The 16352-nt window shown below is 40.4% G+C and overlaps 1 protein-coding gene across 1 annotated transcript in view; it reads left to right on the plus strand.

Moving 5' to 3' along the window:
* Positions 1-729: 729 nt before the first annotated feature.
* The window catches only part of TRAM1 (translocation associated membrane protein 1), a 34200-nt gene continuing 18577 nt past the window's right edge, over positions 730-16352 (plus strand). Inside the window, exons 1-6 of the mRNA XM_055318390.1 lie at positions 730-996; positions 9653-9716; positions 11953-12074; positions 12194-12310; positions 13672-13730; positions 15310-15394. Of these exons, the coding sequence (XP_055174365.1) occupies positions 874-996; positions 9653-9716; positions 11953-12074; positions 12194-12310; positions 13672-13730; positions 15310-15394 (570 nt within the window). The 5' untranslated portion in view covers positions 730-873. The remainder of the gene's footprint in view (positions 997-9652; positions 9717-11952; positions 12075-12193; positions 12311-13671; positions 13731-15309; positions 15395-16352) is intronic.

Consider the following 16352-nt stretch of genomic DNA (forward strand, 5'->3'; position numbering starts at 1 on the left):
GCTGTCTTCGGTGAGACGCAGGGAGGGATGGGGATGGATGGATGAGGCTGAGTAGGAAGTGTAGGAAGTGTTCTTTTTTTTTTTTTTTTTTCCCAGAAAGTAGTTCAAGCTTTAAACAGATAGTTTTTGTGTTTGTTTTCTAGGGTTGTTTTGTTGTTGTTTTTTAAGTCCCCAAGAGTGTTTAAAATAACCCTGAAGTTGACTTTTGAGATGCCAAACCTGAAGAATGCACCTTGCCCTTGTGTAGTTAGGCTGCAGCCATAGGTTTGGGTTCCCTCGATGGCGCTTCTGGCTCACCAGGGACACCCCGGCTCAGCGTGGCCAGGAGGGCGCGAAGGGACGCCCGGGGCCACGCAAGCCACAGCACGCGGCCCCGCGGCCCCCCGCGGCCCCCGCCTGTTAACTACGCGCAGGAAGCTCGCGCCTCAAACGACTCCCAACCTCCACGGCGGAGCCCAGGAGCCGAGCGGCCGAGCGGAGCGGTGGGCGCGCCGCTGCGATTCCCCACCCAGGCCGGGCCGTGGGCCGACGGCCTCCGGTCCCCAGGGGGCGCTGTGGGCTCGCAGGGGCGACCCCGGCACGAGCGAGCGCCGTCTCCCTGGTGCGCATGCTCACCCCCGCTGTGGGCTTGCCTCTTTTTTTTTTTTTCCTCTTTTTTTTTTTTTTTTTTTTTTTTTCCGGGCGGCCCCGGCGGCTGCGTACTGGCTGTGGGATGGGAAGTGAAGCCCCAGCGAGCGGCAGCGGCGGGGCGGTGAGGAGCAGCCAGGGGGAGGCGGCGGCGGCGGCGGCGGCGGCGGCGGCAGCCAGTCTGTGAGCAGCTGGGGAGAGCGGCGCCGGGGACGAGCACCTGCAGGCACGGGCGGCGGCCTCACCATGGCGATTCGCAAGAAGAGCACCAAGAGCCCCCCGGTCCTGAGCCACGAATTCATCCTGCAGAATCACGCGGACATCGTCTCCTGTGTGGCGATGGTCTTCCTGCTGGGGCTCATGTTCGAGGTGAGTCCGCCCCGCGCCTCAACCGCCCGCCCGCCCGCCCGCCCGCGCGCGCCTCCGGGCTGCCGGCCTCGGCGCCTCGGCCCGGGACCGCGGGGGAGGTGCGGGCCTGCCCTGCCCTGCCCTGCCCTGCCCGCCGCGCCCCGCGCCCCGCGCCCGCCTCGCCCCGGGATGCCGAGCCCCAGCAGGCCGGGCCGCCGCGCACACCCCGCCCCCGCCCCCGGCCGGTCCGCGGCCCCTCACGTCGGCCGCGCCGCGCAGTTCCTGGTTCCCGCGAAGGGTTACGTGGCAGGCGGCGAGGGGCCGGCGGCGGCGGGGGCGGCCCCGGAGCTGACGAGCTGACGAGCTGACGAGCTGGCTGCCGGCGTGCGGGCGGGCGTGCGGGCGGGCGCCGAGTGCGTGGGGCCGGAGAGGGCTGGAGACCCGAGCAGGCCGGGCCTCGCGGGCGGGGGTCCCCGGAGGCCCCGGCTGGGATGCGCGCGGGGCACACGCCGCCGGCGCCGGCTCCCTCCGTGAAGGGCGGTGGCCGCGGGCCGCGGGCGGTCGCCACGAGTCCGGCACGCCCGATTGTGTGCACTCTTCTCTCCCCCACCGGCGCTATCGCACTTCGCGAACTTTTCTTTTCTTTTCTTTCTTTTTTTTTCTTTTTTGCCGTGCTCTCGCGTTTCCCGTGAAGCCACAAGGTCCGAGCCGTGAATCCAGCTTCTCAGCAGCGGTGCCGAGAAGCTTGAGCGATTCTCTTTTTGTTCCGTCAAGTAGGAGACGACGGAAATATGTCAGGAGTGTGTAAATTCTCTTCCCACAGATCTCGTATTTTGATGACTTCTTTAACAGCTGTTGAATGTGGGTGATAAACTTTGCAAGGTGAACGTGTACGGAGCATCCTACGGGTTTTCTTTCCCTCGCTCCTCGGTACACACGCCCCATTCCTGATCTTTTCCTTTTTAATGTTTCTGTATATAGACGCTGTGCCCCCATCAGATACACTAATTATTTTTTTAAAGATTTATTTATTTATTTATGATAGACACAGAGAGAGAGGCGGAGACACAGGCAGAGGGAGAAGCAGGCTCCATGCGGGGAGCCCGACGCGGGACTCGATCCCGGGACTCCAGGATCGCGCCCTGGGCCAAAGGCAGGCACTAAGCCACTGAGCCACCCAGGGATCCCCTACACTCATTATTTTACTTATGTATTCCTTGTCTCCCTCCTCCTGGGATGTAACCTCAGTGAGGGCAGAGGCTTTGAGGTTTTATTTATTACTCTGTTTGTAGTGCCCGGAATAGCACCTGGTACATAGTAGGTGCTTAAAAAAACAATTGTTGGATGAGTTGGGTTAAAAATTCTTTTTTTTTGGGGGGGGGGTTAAAAATTCTTGAGAAAAACCAGTAGAATGAGGCAGCCAGTGACAGCCGAATACGTTTTTTAATGAATAAAATGAATAGAATTTTTTTTGGGGGGGTGGCTGTATTAACTACGTATTCCTGATTTTTTTTTTATTGGAGTTCAATTTGCCAACATATGGCATAACACCCAGTGCTCATCCCCAAGTGCTCCCCTCAGTGCCTGTCACCCAGTCACCCCAACCCCCCCGCCCACCTCCCTTTCCTTGCCAACATATGGCATAACACCCAGTGCTCATCCCGACAAGTGCCCCCCTCAGTGCCCGTCACCCAGTCACCCCAAACCCCCCCCACCTCCCTTTCCACTACCCCTTGTTCATTTCCCACAGTTAGGTGTCTCTCATGTTCTGTCACCCTCACTGATATTTTCACTCATTTTCTCTCCTTTCCCTTTATTCCCTTTCACTAATTTTTATATGATGAATAGAATTTTTAACTGGAGTCCCTGTGGGTTTTATAAATGTTATTAGGTAGTGTAACATTTTAGATTGCTTTCGCTTCTCTTCTAATAGGCTTTTCTGGATCTAGACAGATGTTTTTAATTCCTGGCAGTGTCATTTATTCCACTTAATCCACTGCTAACGAGGTAGTAGATATGGTCGAAAAGAAGGTAGAAAAGAACTAACAAATGTCCCACGTTTTTTAGGCTGGCCCTGAGCTACTTCCCTATTGGGTGACCCAAGTCTAAGCCTCAGTTTTTCAATGTAAGGAAATAACAGCACCTGTAGTATTCTCACAGCCGTTGTCGTGTTACAAGGATCAGATAATATGGTGTGACTACATCTGATGACTGTTTAAAGTACTCTATGACTGTATGATATGAAGAATGCAATTCTAAACATTTGGACTCACTTTTTGAATTTTATATTTATATGCACTTTCTGTTTTGATATTAGAAGTAATACCTGTATATGTACAGCCTATTTAACAATTTTGTAAAACTTGTTATAACCCATCTCCGCATGGTAAGAATTCCTGACTTTAAAAATATAATTTAAGAATAATATAACCTGCAGGGTATATTTGCAATGTTTTGAATGAAATGGAATATAAATCAGAAATCCAGATACTTAGAAATGGTGTAACTTTACTTTTATGTAAAAGATTTCACAATCTCTTAGCATATTTCTAGGGAAGTTCACCATCTATACCTTGCCTCACCTGTCAACGATTTTTTTTTTTAAGATTTTATTTTATTTGTTTAATTGGGGGTGGGAGGCGGCGGTGCGGGGAGGAGCACACAGACTTTCCACTGAGCGAGGAGCCAGCCATTGGGCTCGGTCTCCCAACCCTGAGGTCTTGACCTGAGCCAAAATCAAGACTCAAATACTTATTCGACAGAGCCACCCAGGCGCCCCATGTCAGTTATTTTTTTTTTTAATAGCAAGTGGATTTTTGCCTCTACGTAAATCTGTAAAATTTAGAGATCTAAATAGACCTAACAGAGATCTAAATAGAAGTTTATAGTTCAAAAGAGAATGTTAAAGTAATACACAGAAGAGGGAAGTTTGTGCAAGTTGTACATTTCTCTTACCATATGTTGAAGTTTTAGGATTTGAATTCATGCTATCTACATATTGGAAAAACCTGACAAAATTAATTTTATTTAGTTTTTTAAAATAATTGTTACTGAATCTCAAAAGTGATACAACTATAGAATTAGAGTATTTGTGTTAGAATAATAGAGAAGTTGATTTTTTTGCAGTAGAACCTGTTAAACCTTTTGTGTAAATATATTGAGAAAATGTGAGCAGATTTACCAAGAAATTGACAAAGCAATAACGGATACTGTATTACTAGCCAAAATGAAAAATCAATATAAATATACTGTAGAAGCATTAGATGCTATAGCTAAAGGGATCCATATTCACGTTAGGGCTCTGCAGCTTGCACACTGGGTAACCTCGGGCAGATTTAACTTCTCAGAACTTGGGTCCTTTCTGTAAAACAGGGCTCATTGGGTTACCCTGAGAATTAAACTAACTAATAATGTGTATCATGACTTTAGTTCCATGCTTGGTTTGCAGGAGCCATGCCATGAATAGTAGCTATTACTATTCATTAGATATTTTATCAAAGTTGAAAATAGAAGACAGCATTTTTATGTGAGAGAAGAGTCCTATCAGGTTAGCTTCTAAAGAGATTATGTGTAAAAAGGTTGATAAGGAAGTAGTCTGTTTTGAAGAAATCTGTTTAATTTCCCGGAAACTTCACGTTATCAAGAATTGCTTGTTAATTTTGAAATCATGATTTTAGTACAGTCAGTATCTGTCCACATAATGCAAATCATGGTCTTTAGTTAATGGCTCCATATTTGAGTTGGGAAAACTTGAGCATTTGGAAAATAGAGGGGTGTTTGGGAATCCAACTGAGGATAAGAGGAGTGAGGAGTTACGGGTTTCAAGAGGAATATTTTTTACTAGAAAGGAGCTTCTCTGCAGGAATCTAGGTGGCTTGTGCCATGCCAGGTTTGTGGGAACATTTACAATTATAGCTATCTTGCAACCGTTTTGGAGGCTTGTTATGTTTAAGGATGACTTGCCTTAATGCTAACATTTTCTTTCTGTCTCATTTTTTAAGGGCTTAATTTTATTTAAGCTTAGGCTGATGGGGAAGTGGAATGTGATGCTCAAAAATCATCTTTATCTTCCAGGTGTACAGTCAGTATAGTAAATCACACCTTCGTCTATAAAGTACAGAATAATTTTAACAAGAAAAAAAATCAAGCCCAAGCTAGTGACCTTTTGATTAAGAAAACATGAGCATATTCATACATGCAACACAGAAATAGGGAATTCCTTAGAGTTTGTGGAACCTGTTTAAGATGTATCTAAGTTTCATTCTTTTCTTATAAATGGAAAGCAGTGATGCACAGGTCCAAAACTGTCATAAACTCAGTTATTTTTACTTCGGAGTGTATTAATATATTTCTGCAGCATATTTTATTCCAAACTAATTTGTCTTACCATTAATTGATTATAATATTAGTTTAAAGCAGTGCTGGCTGAGGTGTGGGGCTTAGGAGGCCTGGAAATGGCTAGTAGCATGATTTTTCTATAAACCTTTAGGGCTGTGTAGTTTGTATTTTTCCTCTTGCTCTACTTAATGCCACATGCTAAAGTATCTGGAGGCCAGATTTTAATTTTATTTGGAAGCCTACCATAAAAAGATAATCTAATTTTTGTTGCTTTTGGTATTTGATATTTATCTTTGAAAAGTTTTACTTGTCATTTGTAAAGGACTCCTGAGAAGTTTTCTTAGCTATGGTAGCGGCAACCTCATATTCCAAAATAGAAATAGATACGTGGAGTAAGTATGTACATGTTGATATATGTGAAATCTAAATAAAGTGAAATTAGTGAAAATTTTCATGATCAAAAAATGAAATTTAGTAATTAACTTTATTAAAAAATAATCACATGAAAGCAGTGTTGCCCTGGAAACTCATGCCATCATTCTGCTCTAGTGCATTCATGTGGATGACCCAAATGGTAATACCAGAAGCCTTGCTGGCTTTTTCTATTCAAGACCTTTACATATCTACGACAGTTAAGCAACTCACTTTTGTGGCCATTCCATGGACTTCATCATGTAGGCTTGCCTTGTTTCCAGATTCTAAATTCCAGTATAGCAGAACTCAGCCACAACCTACATTTTGTTTGACCTCCTTCATTCTACTGCTCATATGCCAACTCTCCATCTAGTCTAAGCTTTTATGGTACCTTGACCCTCTCTGCTTTGCTTTCTTCCTGCACACTTGACTTGTCCACACTCCCCCCGCCCCGGCCCTCAGCTCCGTTTCGCTCTTGATCTTTTTTCCATATTAGCCCTGCAAATACCCAGCCATCTATCCAGTCTGCCCTCTGCCTTTCTGAGCTTCTCCATTCATGGATTGCTAAGGGATGCCAGAGAAAGTCATAGACTTGTGCTGATAGATTATATTACAAATCAAAGGTTTCTAAACTCAGACATCAGTAACACCCAGTGATCTTTTTTACTTTTCCCAGGCCAGCTCCTTTCCCTATAGGAATCATATAAATACTCATCATTCCAGCCCCTAATTATGCTTAACAGATGGCACTGCTTTTTTTTTTTACACCCCCCCCCCCAGGGAAAATAAGAGTTTATTAGATGTGAATTTCTTCACTTTTCCTGCCTTTTGAACTTACCTGTCTCATCCATTACTTACTACCTTCTTCTCCATCCAAGAAGAAAACCTCGAGATTAACTTCTGGCTCAATCCTTACATTTCATTCCCTACCAGATCTTTCTATTATCCCCTTATACGTTTAATTTCCTCCTTTTCCCTGGCACCTTCCAGATTTCCCCCACTTAGGTTCAGTCTCTCTCATCATGAAAGCAACATAAATCTTGACCTGACAACTATCGCTAGATACACTTTGTTTCTCATATGTTCTTCAGTCTACTATGGTAAGGTTTTTGTTCTGCTTCATTGGAATCACTCAAGCCATCACTGTTGATGGCTTCTTAAACCATCCCGGTCCATTGTATTTTTATCTGCCACTTCTCTTTGAAACATTTCCCCCTTGGCAGTGGGGCATCAAGCTATTTTCATTCTCTTTCTGCCTCTCATCATTCCTTCTTATTTTGCCACCAGGTTTTTCTCTGCCCACTCCCCGATTCTAATGTTGTCCTACTTCTCTACAAACACTGTGCACTCTCTGTAGATGATTTATATGTCCCCACAGCTTCAACTACCTACTGTAAACAAGGGTCTCACTGCAGAGTTCGAGGTTTAGGCTTATCTGCCTATTGCATATCTCACAGAAATCTAAGTTTATCTAAAACGCAGTATTTTCTCTTTGCTCCAAAAGCTGCTACTCCTCCGGTATTCAGAGTATTACTTTTCACCTAGTTGTTCAAGCTATACATATCCATACGTAATCTTCAACTCTTCCCTTTTGCTCCCCAAGCCTTATCCTGCCTCAGAAGTTCTGTCTCTATCCCATTGCCACTGACTCAGTTCAGGCCTTACTATCTTTTGTGTTGTCTCTTGCAGAAGTCTTATGTTTGACTTGTGTACTTATTCCAGTTTATATTTTATCTAGTATGTATTTGACAATATTGATCAGTCACCTAACATAGGTCAGGCCCCATGCTGGGCTCTAACCATACTGTGGAGAAATAGGAATGGTCCCAACTCTTAATGGAGCTTACTTTCTGATGAGTGTGACAGAAATTAGTAATACTATCACACCAAGAGTATGTGTTTGGAAATAAAGAAACCTTCTTTGAGATAATCTAACAAAGGAAGTGACCTTCTCTAAGACAGAGAAGGAAGGCTTCCTTGAAAAGATGTGTTGGACTGGAATCCGAAGTGGGGAGGGACAAGGTTTCAGATAGAGCTGTGTGTGCAGACCCTGTGCCAGGAGGAATGCTGGAGGCAGTGGTCTGAGGTAAAGCCAGAGGGGAAGGGTCAGGGATTATTATATGGGCCACATTATACATTTTGTTCTTGGAGGGGTCTGGAGGGTCTCATTCAGTTGAGCGTCTGACTCTTAATTTTGTTTGACTCAGGTCATGATCTCAGAGTTGTGGGATTGTCTCCTCTTCTTCCTCTCCCTCTGCCCCTCCCCCTGTTCATCCTCTAAATAAATGAATAATAAATCTTTTTTTAAAGAGATTTTGTTCATTACCCTAGAAAGAATGGAAATCCAGTGAAGAATTTTCAGGGTGGAGGTGGGGGATGGAGGGGCATGGGGAAAGGTGTTAACATGATCAGAAGATGATTCTGGTTGCAGCATGGAGATTGGATTTGAGGGAGCTTGAGAGACCACTTAGTAGTTATATCCACGATCCTCCCAAAAAGCACAAATGAACTTCCCCCATCTCCTAATTCTCCAGGTGTGCCAAAATAAAATCTAAACTATTTAGTCCAACAAACAAGGCCCTTTCTAGCAATTGACAGTTTTCTAGCCTTTTCTACCACTTATTAATGTGTATCCGTGTCGGGCCTCATGTTTGCTAATATTTAACCTTTGCAACTTTCTGTTCTTCTACCTAGACTGCCCTCTTCATCCCCCTTTGTGAGCCTAAGGAACCTCTATTTTCCTTTTTTTTTTTTTTAAGATTTTATTTATTTATTTGAGAGAAAGAGAGCATGCATGATCAGGGGGAGGAGCAGAGGGAGAAGCAGGCTCCCCGCTGAGCAAGAGCCAGACTCAGGGCTCTATCCCAGGACCACAGGATTCTGACCTGAGCCAAAGGCACTTAACCAACTGAGCCACCCAGGTGCCTCGAACTTCTGTTTTAAAACAAGAGACACGGGATCCCTGGGTGGCGCAGCGGTTTGGCGTCTGCCTTTGGCCTGGGGCGCGATCCTGGAGACCCGGGATCGAATCCCACGTCAGGCTCCCGGTGCATGGAGTCTGCTTCTCCCTCTGCCTGTGTCTCTGCCTCTCTCTCTCTCTCTCTCTCTCTCTCTCTCTCTCTCTCTGTGACTATCATAAATTAATAAAAATTTAAAAAAAAAAAAAAAAAACAAGAGACAGTTCACACCACGTCCTCCGAGAAGCCTTTCCAGAACCCCACCCCAGGAAGATAAAAACAAAACAACAAAAAAATTCGTTTATCCTGAATACTGATTGTATAGTATTATAACAATTTGTTTACCTGTCTTCCTGACCCACCTGAGCTGCAAGTGGTCAGCGATTGTATCATTCGTCTTTGTTATCCTTCCTTGTCTAGCACATTATCTGGTGCCTATAAATATTGAGTAAGCATTCCATTTTTCTGTTCTGACCACTTTTACCAATAATCAGGTCAGTTAAATATTTATTGACCACTTAACTATCCCGGATGTGTGGGAGATAAACACACACACACCACAGACCCCACCTTTGATCCATTTTTGTGGTAGTAAGTGTGCTTCTTTTTCTTCATTAATTTACATTTCAGGCTTTTTTGATAGGGACTTTGTTTATGGTACAGGTCTAGGGTAGAGAATCATTGTCAGATCCCTATTTACAGAAACTATAGAATGTCTCTTTTGAAATCTTGAAGTTAAGAATAACACAAAACTCGTCTAAGCTGCAGCATTCTCGTGAATTATGTCAATTCCCAAGCTCAACCCCGTGGTGATTAGGAATTCCAGTTGGGCTGTCACAGTGCCACAAGGACTAGGGTGCCCTTGGTTCTTAGATTTAAGGGCAGAACTCATAATGTTTTCCTCCCCTGATCTGCTACTCTGGAGAAGGTCACATATTGACTTGATCTTTTTTTTTTTTTCTTTCTAGATAACAGCGAAAGCCTCTATCATTTTTGTTACTCTTCAGTACAATGTTACCCTCCCTGCAACAGGTAGGTAGTTTTCTTTCAGAATTTTCTATTTAAGTGGAAGGGTTTACTTGAACAAACTAGGAAATTACCATGAATACTAAATTCTTTAATTTTCATAGATTTCATTCATTATTAGAGTGAATGTTATTTTAATGATTTTGTAATGCAAGAAATGATGTTTTGTTGGCTTCACTCTATAGATTATGTGAAAATCAAATTTATTTATTTATTTATTTATTTAGAAGATTTTATTTATTTATGAGAAACAGAGAGAGAGAGAGAGGCACAGACACAGGCAGAGGGAGAAGCAGACTCCGTGCAGGGAGCCCAACATGGAACTCGATCCCGGGTCTCCAGGATTACAACCTGGGCTGAAGGCAGCACTAAACCGCTGAGCCACCGGGGCTGCCCTGAAAAATCAAATATAATCTGTTTAACACTTACCGGCTATTTTGTAAATGGACTTGACTTTCCATTGGAGGACTTTTTTTTTTTTTTTCCTTTCCCTCTGATCTTTTTCATAAGAAAATTCTAAGAATAGATATTATATATTTGTCCAAAGTGTTATTCAGTCACGGTTTCTAAAGGTACAATGTTTTTAGGTTCAGTTTTTCTGATCTGTGAGTTATGTTTTGGACCTAAAGTAACAATCCTTTTAAGTCTATTTTATTTTCGTGTTTTTGTTGTACTCTACCTCTAAATGTCAGTAAGCTCCAGGAATTATAATAGCATCCAAACTACACTTTCAGGCTTTAGTTTTTGAAGTTTCTTTCTTTCTTTCTCTCTTTCTTTCTCTCTCTCTTTCTCTTTCTTTCTTTCTTTCCTCCTTTCTTTCTTTCTTTCTTTCTTTCTTTCTTTTTCTTCTTTTTTTTTTAACTTTTTTAATTTAATGGGAGCTCCACTCTCATCGTGGAGCTTGAACTCATGACCCTGAGATCAAGTATCACATGCTCTATCAACTGGGCTACCCAGGTGCCCCTAAAAGTTTTATTTCTAAATTATGCAATGTGAAAGTCAAGTTATTGGAATTTGCTTATAGTTGAATACAGTGATATACAATTAACCAGCATGGGTGAGAGTATTTGGTTAATAAAATATTAACATATTCAGACAAGTATTTGACTCTATATTTAGAATTTAAGATCAATTATTTAACATTGAATTGGGTTTAATTCAGTTATATAGTTGCATAAATGTATTTGACCCTTAAATAATGCAGAGGTTAGGGGCATCAACCCCTGTGCAATCAAAAATCCACATACAATTTTTTGAGTTCCCAAAAACTTAACTACTAATAGCCTGTTGTTGACCAGAAGAATGCTTACCAATAACATAGTCAGTTAACACATACTTTATATGTTATGTGTGGTATATACTGCATTCTTAAAGTTAACTAGAGAAAAGAAACTGTTATTTTAGAAAAAAGAAAATATTAAAATTTAAGGGCAAGAATGTACATTGACAGTACTGTATTTCTTGAAAAAAATCTAAAGGTAATTGTACCCACACAGTTAAAACCTGTGTTGTTCAAGGGTCAACCATATTTGGTTTAGTGACTTAGATAATCAGATCATTCAAAATGACAAAGTTGTTTTGAAATTTGAATATGCCAGAGAAGAGTAATGCTTTTTTCTCCAAATAGTTTCCATAAACATAAAGCTTGAGAACAACTTAACAGCAATTCACAAGTATTTGATTCAGATTTGTTTTGAAAGATAGAATAATTTCAAGGATCAAAAACAATTTTAAGTAGCAGTTGCCTCTATCTATAGTGCTTATAGGTCAAAACTCCATTCAAATAGAGGTTAAATCAGTTTTTCTATCAGAATCATAATGAAGTGTCTAGTTGAAAAGAGGTAGAAAATTTCAAAAATTTTTTGAAAAGACAGAAAAATAGGCTAAGTATAACTTTGATGTAACCTAATCTCTGCCTGGAATAATACCAACTTTAGAGTCTTCCCAAGGATCTGAGTATGGCCTCCCCTTCCCTGTTTTTTGGTCTTTAATGGCTGTAACTAACATGTGTCAAGTCTTTTGTAAGTAATTTCTGAGGACTTAGATTTCTGGATAGTCTTCAATTTTAATTGTTCTAAGACTTAAGATGTCCAAGAGCAAATCACCTATAATGTTTCTATAGGACTTATTTATTAGGTTAGTCTTTTCTTGTTTGTTTCCATAACTATGTTGTACTTAGTGCTGTTTTTATAATCTTATGTATATTTTTGTGTATGTGTGTTCTGTCCTTTTTGGCCTTCAGAAGAACAAGCTACTGAATCAACATCCCTTTATTACTATGGTATCAAAGATTTGGCTACAGTTTTCTTCTACATGCTAGTGGCGATAATTATTCATGCCATAATTCAAGAGTATGTGTTGGATGTAAGTATACAATCTTAGAAATCTATACTTTATAAAATACTAGCTCTCCATACTTACGGTAGTCACATATTGAATATGCTTTATAATATATTCTTAATTACGGTTGTTTTTATTTTTAGAAAATTAACAGGCGAATGCATTTCTCCAAAACGAAACACAGCAAGTTTAATGAATCTGGTCAGCTTAGTGCATTCTACCTTTTTTCTTGTATTTGGGGCACATTCATTCTAATATCTGTAAGTATACACTGTGCTTAAATTTTCATTTCACAAAGTATTTATGTTACATACCCAGAACAGAAAATGATGTCCTATTATTAATGCTTATAAGCAAATCCTGAACCGTAGAAAATCCCTCCTCTATTCCTACTCTTATCTAAGATTAGGAATTCTCCCATTGAACTAGTATAAATCAATTTTCAACGATAAGTCTCCTTACATTAGTTTTTATGTGGCAGAAATTCTAAACTGTGTTTAATGTTTCAGAAAGTCTTACTCATTTTTAGTCAGTCTGAATGTTGTTTTTATATCTTGTAGTCATTGGCAGGTATCTCTGTATTAGCAAAAAAAAGTAAGAAGTCAGCGATAACTTTTACTGGGTTGTATGAGTTGTAATGTTTGTAGTCATTTCTTCTTTTAAAAACAGTCCGAGTAGTGTGGAAGCAACTTAAAATATTGTGTTAACTTTTCAGTTAAAATTATCAAAACCTTTAAGTATATAATTCTAACTAGTGAGGGGGGAGATAATATTTACATTAGTATTATTACTAACAATCCCTGAAATTTATATGCACTCTAGAGTTTACATATTTTTTACTTTGTTAGGACACAATCATTTTTAATTGCCGTGTTAGAGATGAATAAACAGGCAACGTGTACAATATTAATGTTGGAAATAGACTAAGACTTAATCTTTCCAGGGCTCATTGCATTTTATGCCGCTGCTTTAATGATACTTTATAAATATATGTAATTTCTACTTAAAATCTATCGTATAATTTTCTTTAAACCTAGAAGTGTTACATTTCAGTAGGAAAATATTCTTATTAAAACTAACTCACTTGAGAGGTTTTTTTTTTTTTTAATGTTTGTACATGTGCAGTAATTCTCACTGAATAGATCTGGTTATCTAAGAAAAAGATTTAGGTTAGTGTGTGGACATCACCCTATAAAACTTGGCAGCACTTTGATCCTCCATCTCCTGTCAGGTGCTGCGTCTTTCCCAAATCCCTTCTGTGATCGCCCAAGACAAAATTCTCCCATAGCTGTTGTTACCACTGTTATGTACCATTACTGTTTTTTGGTTGTTTTATGTTTGTTCGCATACATGTATTTTTTACCCTACTGGATTGAAAGAATTTTGAGGCCAGGAATTATGCTTATTTGACTTTATATCTTTCATAGTGATTTTCACTTTGCTAAAATAAGCAATTCAACTGAATCAAAAATAACTAAAACAACTAAAAAGTTTAACTTCAGTGGGCTCTTTGGAGCCCAATCTGGGAAATTATAGATGTGTAAGAAATGCAAATACTGTCTTATTCTCCAAAAAGTTTACATTATACTCAATAGGCTAATTTTCATATCTTCTTTCTTAGGAAAACTACATCTCAGACCCAACTATCTTGTGGAGGGCTTACCCCCATAACCTGATGACGTAAGTCATTTTAGCAGGCTTTTCTTAGTTAAGGACCATGGTCATGTCACTTTTAAGCAGAACCCATTCTTGTCATTCTCCTTAGGGCTTTGGCAAATTCATACCAATGTATGGTATGTAGGTGTGCCATTGGCAGTCCCTCTGCCATAAGAAAAAAAAATTCCTGTGCACTTTTTTCATCTATATGATAATATTTCCGTGTTCATTAGCTTGAAAATACTGATTTTAACAATAATCTTAATTTAGTTCTGTTTTCCTTTCTCCTCATCCTTTCTTCTCATCAGTTCTCCATCTTCTCTGTACTTTTTCTCCTTTTCTATGCCTCAGTCTCTTTTTACTCCTTTCATTTCTTATTCTCTTACACTGTTAACTTCAAGATGGCGATTGTCTCTTTATCTTCTATCCCCCAAGGTTTCTGTACAGTCCTGTAAAAACAGCTCAGTGTTGCAAAGACATTTAGCTAAATGACTCATTTTTCAAGCCCAGCACTAACACAACTATTCCATATTATTTTTCCTTGCTACTTTAGCCTATATTGTTGTTTGCTTTCCTGAATTTGTCATTTTGGTGCATAATATTTTAGTAATATCTATACATTGTCTTGAATGTGCTATAATTGTTTCATTTATGTAAGTCTTACATTGTGCTCATGCCCACAAGACTGTGTACCTTGACTGCAGTAGGAACTCTATATTATATATACTTCATTGTGCCAGGCTGTATGTAGGTGTTTATCACCTAGACAGCATTCAGTAAATGTATTGCTATGTGAGAATTGGAAAAAAGATATGAAGGGAATAACATGACCATGCATACCTTTGTTTTAAGTCCAGCAGTAATAGCCATGCTGAGTCATTCTGACTTTTAAAAATGAGCTTTTATGCAGTAGGGTTATAAACATATTTATATGGGACTATTGCCCCTCTCCCCCCAAAAATTTATTTCTGTTTGGCTTTGTGTTTTCTATTCTAGAAGTCTGGAGAAGAGGGTGAAGGTAGAACAAAGAGAAAATGGGAGGACTGGAGGGGTATAATGTCAAGAGACTATTGATTTTACCCAAGTAGAGTTACCATATTTCCCTAAGAAAAAAGCCAGGGGTGGGGGGGTTGCAGTTGGGATTATACTAATTTCAGGTGATCATTCATCTATACACCTTCACTTTTGTGTCCATCTTTTTGTTTCCTTTTGATGAAACCTTAAAAGTCTGTGAGGTGACTCCCCCAAAGTCATGTTGTTACATTTTCAGTAGCTAACATGACATACTAATTAGTATTAATTTACTAGTAAACAAGGTGGTCTGGTTGCTCCCAGCCAGCATGCAGGTCATCAGCGTTCTGCAGATAATATCTTTGCATCTGCTGTTTAATCCAGAGGAATCAACTGGTGGTGAGAATATTCTTAGGGATGCAGGGAAGTGGCTGCTGGGGAGCCGTGAAAGGTGCACAGAGTACTGCACGGAGACCTGAAATGATAACACGAAGGTGGCTACTCAGTACATCCTGATTTCCAGTGCTTGTTTTTACTTTATCCTTTAAAAATACTATGCTTTAAAACCATTTTTTTTTGCTTTCTTGTGCAGATTTCAAATGAAGTTTTTCTACATAGCCCAGTTGGCTTACTGGTTCCATGCTTTTCCTGAACTCTACTTCCAGAAAACCAAAAAAGTAAGCTGGGATTTGTCATTTTAAAAGTTGTCTTGTCATTTTTTTTCCATTTTTTTGAAAAGTCACTCTAAAACTAACCATTTCCTCACATCTCTAACCTTCTTTCCTTCCCACCTCAACTCTTCCCTCATTATTCTCCCACTTGCCCTCTTTCCAAAAAACTAAATATATTCCTCACATATTTCTTGGAAAAAACCCTTTGTCATATTTTAACTTAGACTGGAATATTTTACATTTGACATATTAATTGCTTATCTTAAAATTGTATTAGTGGTAATTGAAAATAAAATTTTTAAAAAATGAAAATAAAATTTAAACAAATTTTGAAATGTAATACTAGTTTTATATTATTGAAATACTAGTTTTATATTATTGATATTCTTAGGAGTTTCACAAATGAGACAAAAGGATTAATTATTCTGCAACTAACAATTCTGTGTGTTCAGGCCCAGTAAAAAATTCAGTATTAAGTGAAGTGAGCCGTAGTTAAATACTCAGTAGCGAAGCCTTTCCTAAAATGAGTGGAACACTCTTTTTAGCATGTGAGAAAAGTGTTTTTTGTTTTATTTGAACAGGTAACTACCGGAGCAGTGCAATATCCTCCTTTCTACTTTACCTGCAGTAGTTTTTCTAAAGTCAGAATTTGGGTAATTGCCAAGTAAACTTTAGTTCCTTTATTTAACTCTTTCCTCTCTCAAACCTGTACCACCTCCCTGTTGTTTTATTTTATTTTTTAAGTATTTATTTATTCATGAGAGACACAGAGAAGCAGAGACACAGGCAGAGGGAGAAGCAGGCTCCATGCAGGGATCCCGCCTGCCATGGGACTCTATCCCAGGTCTCCAGGATCATGCCCTGGGCCGAAGGTGGTGCTAAACCGCTGAGCCACCTGGGCTGCCCTCCCTGTTGCTTTAAACTAAAATACAGCAGCTCACCTGTGCTCTGTGTGGGTTTCTCT

This window comes from Nyctereutes procyonoides, unplaced genomic scaffold (assembly GCF_905146905.1).
Source record: "Nyctereutes procyonoides isolate TBG_1078 unplaced genomic scaffold, NYPRO_anot_genome, whole genome shotgun sequence".
Classification (NCBI taxonomy): Eukaryota; Metazoa; Chordata; class Mammalia; order Carnivora; family Canidae; genus Nyctereutes; species Nyctereutes procyonoides.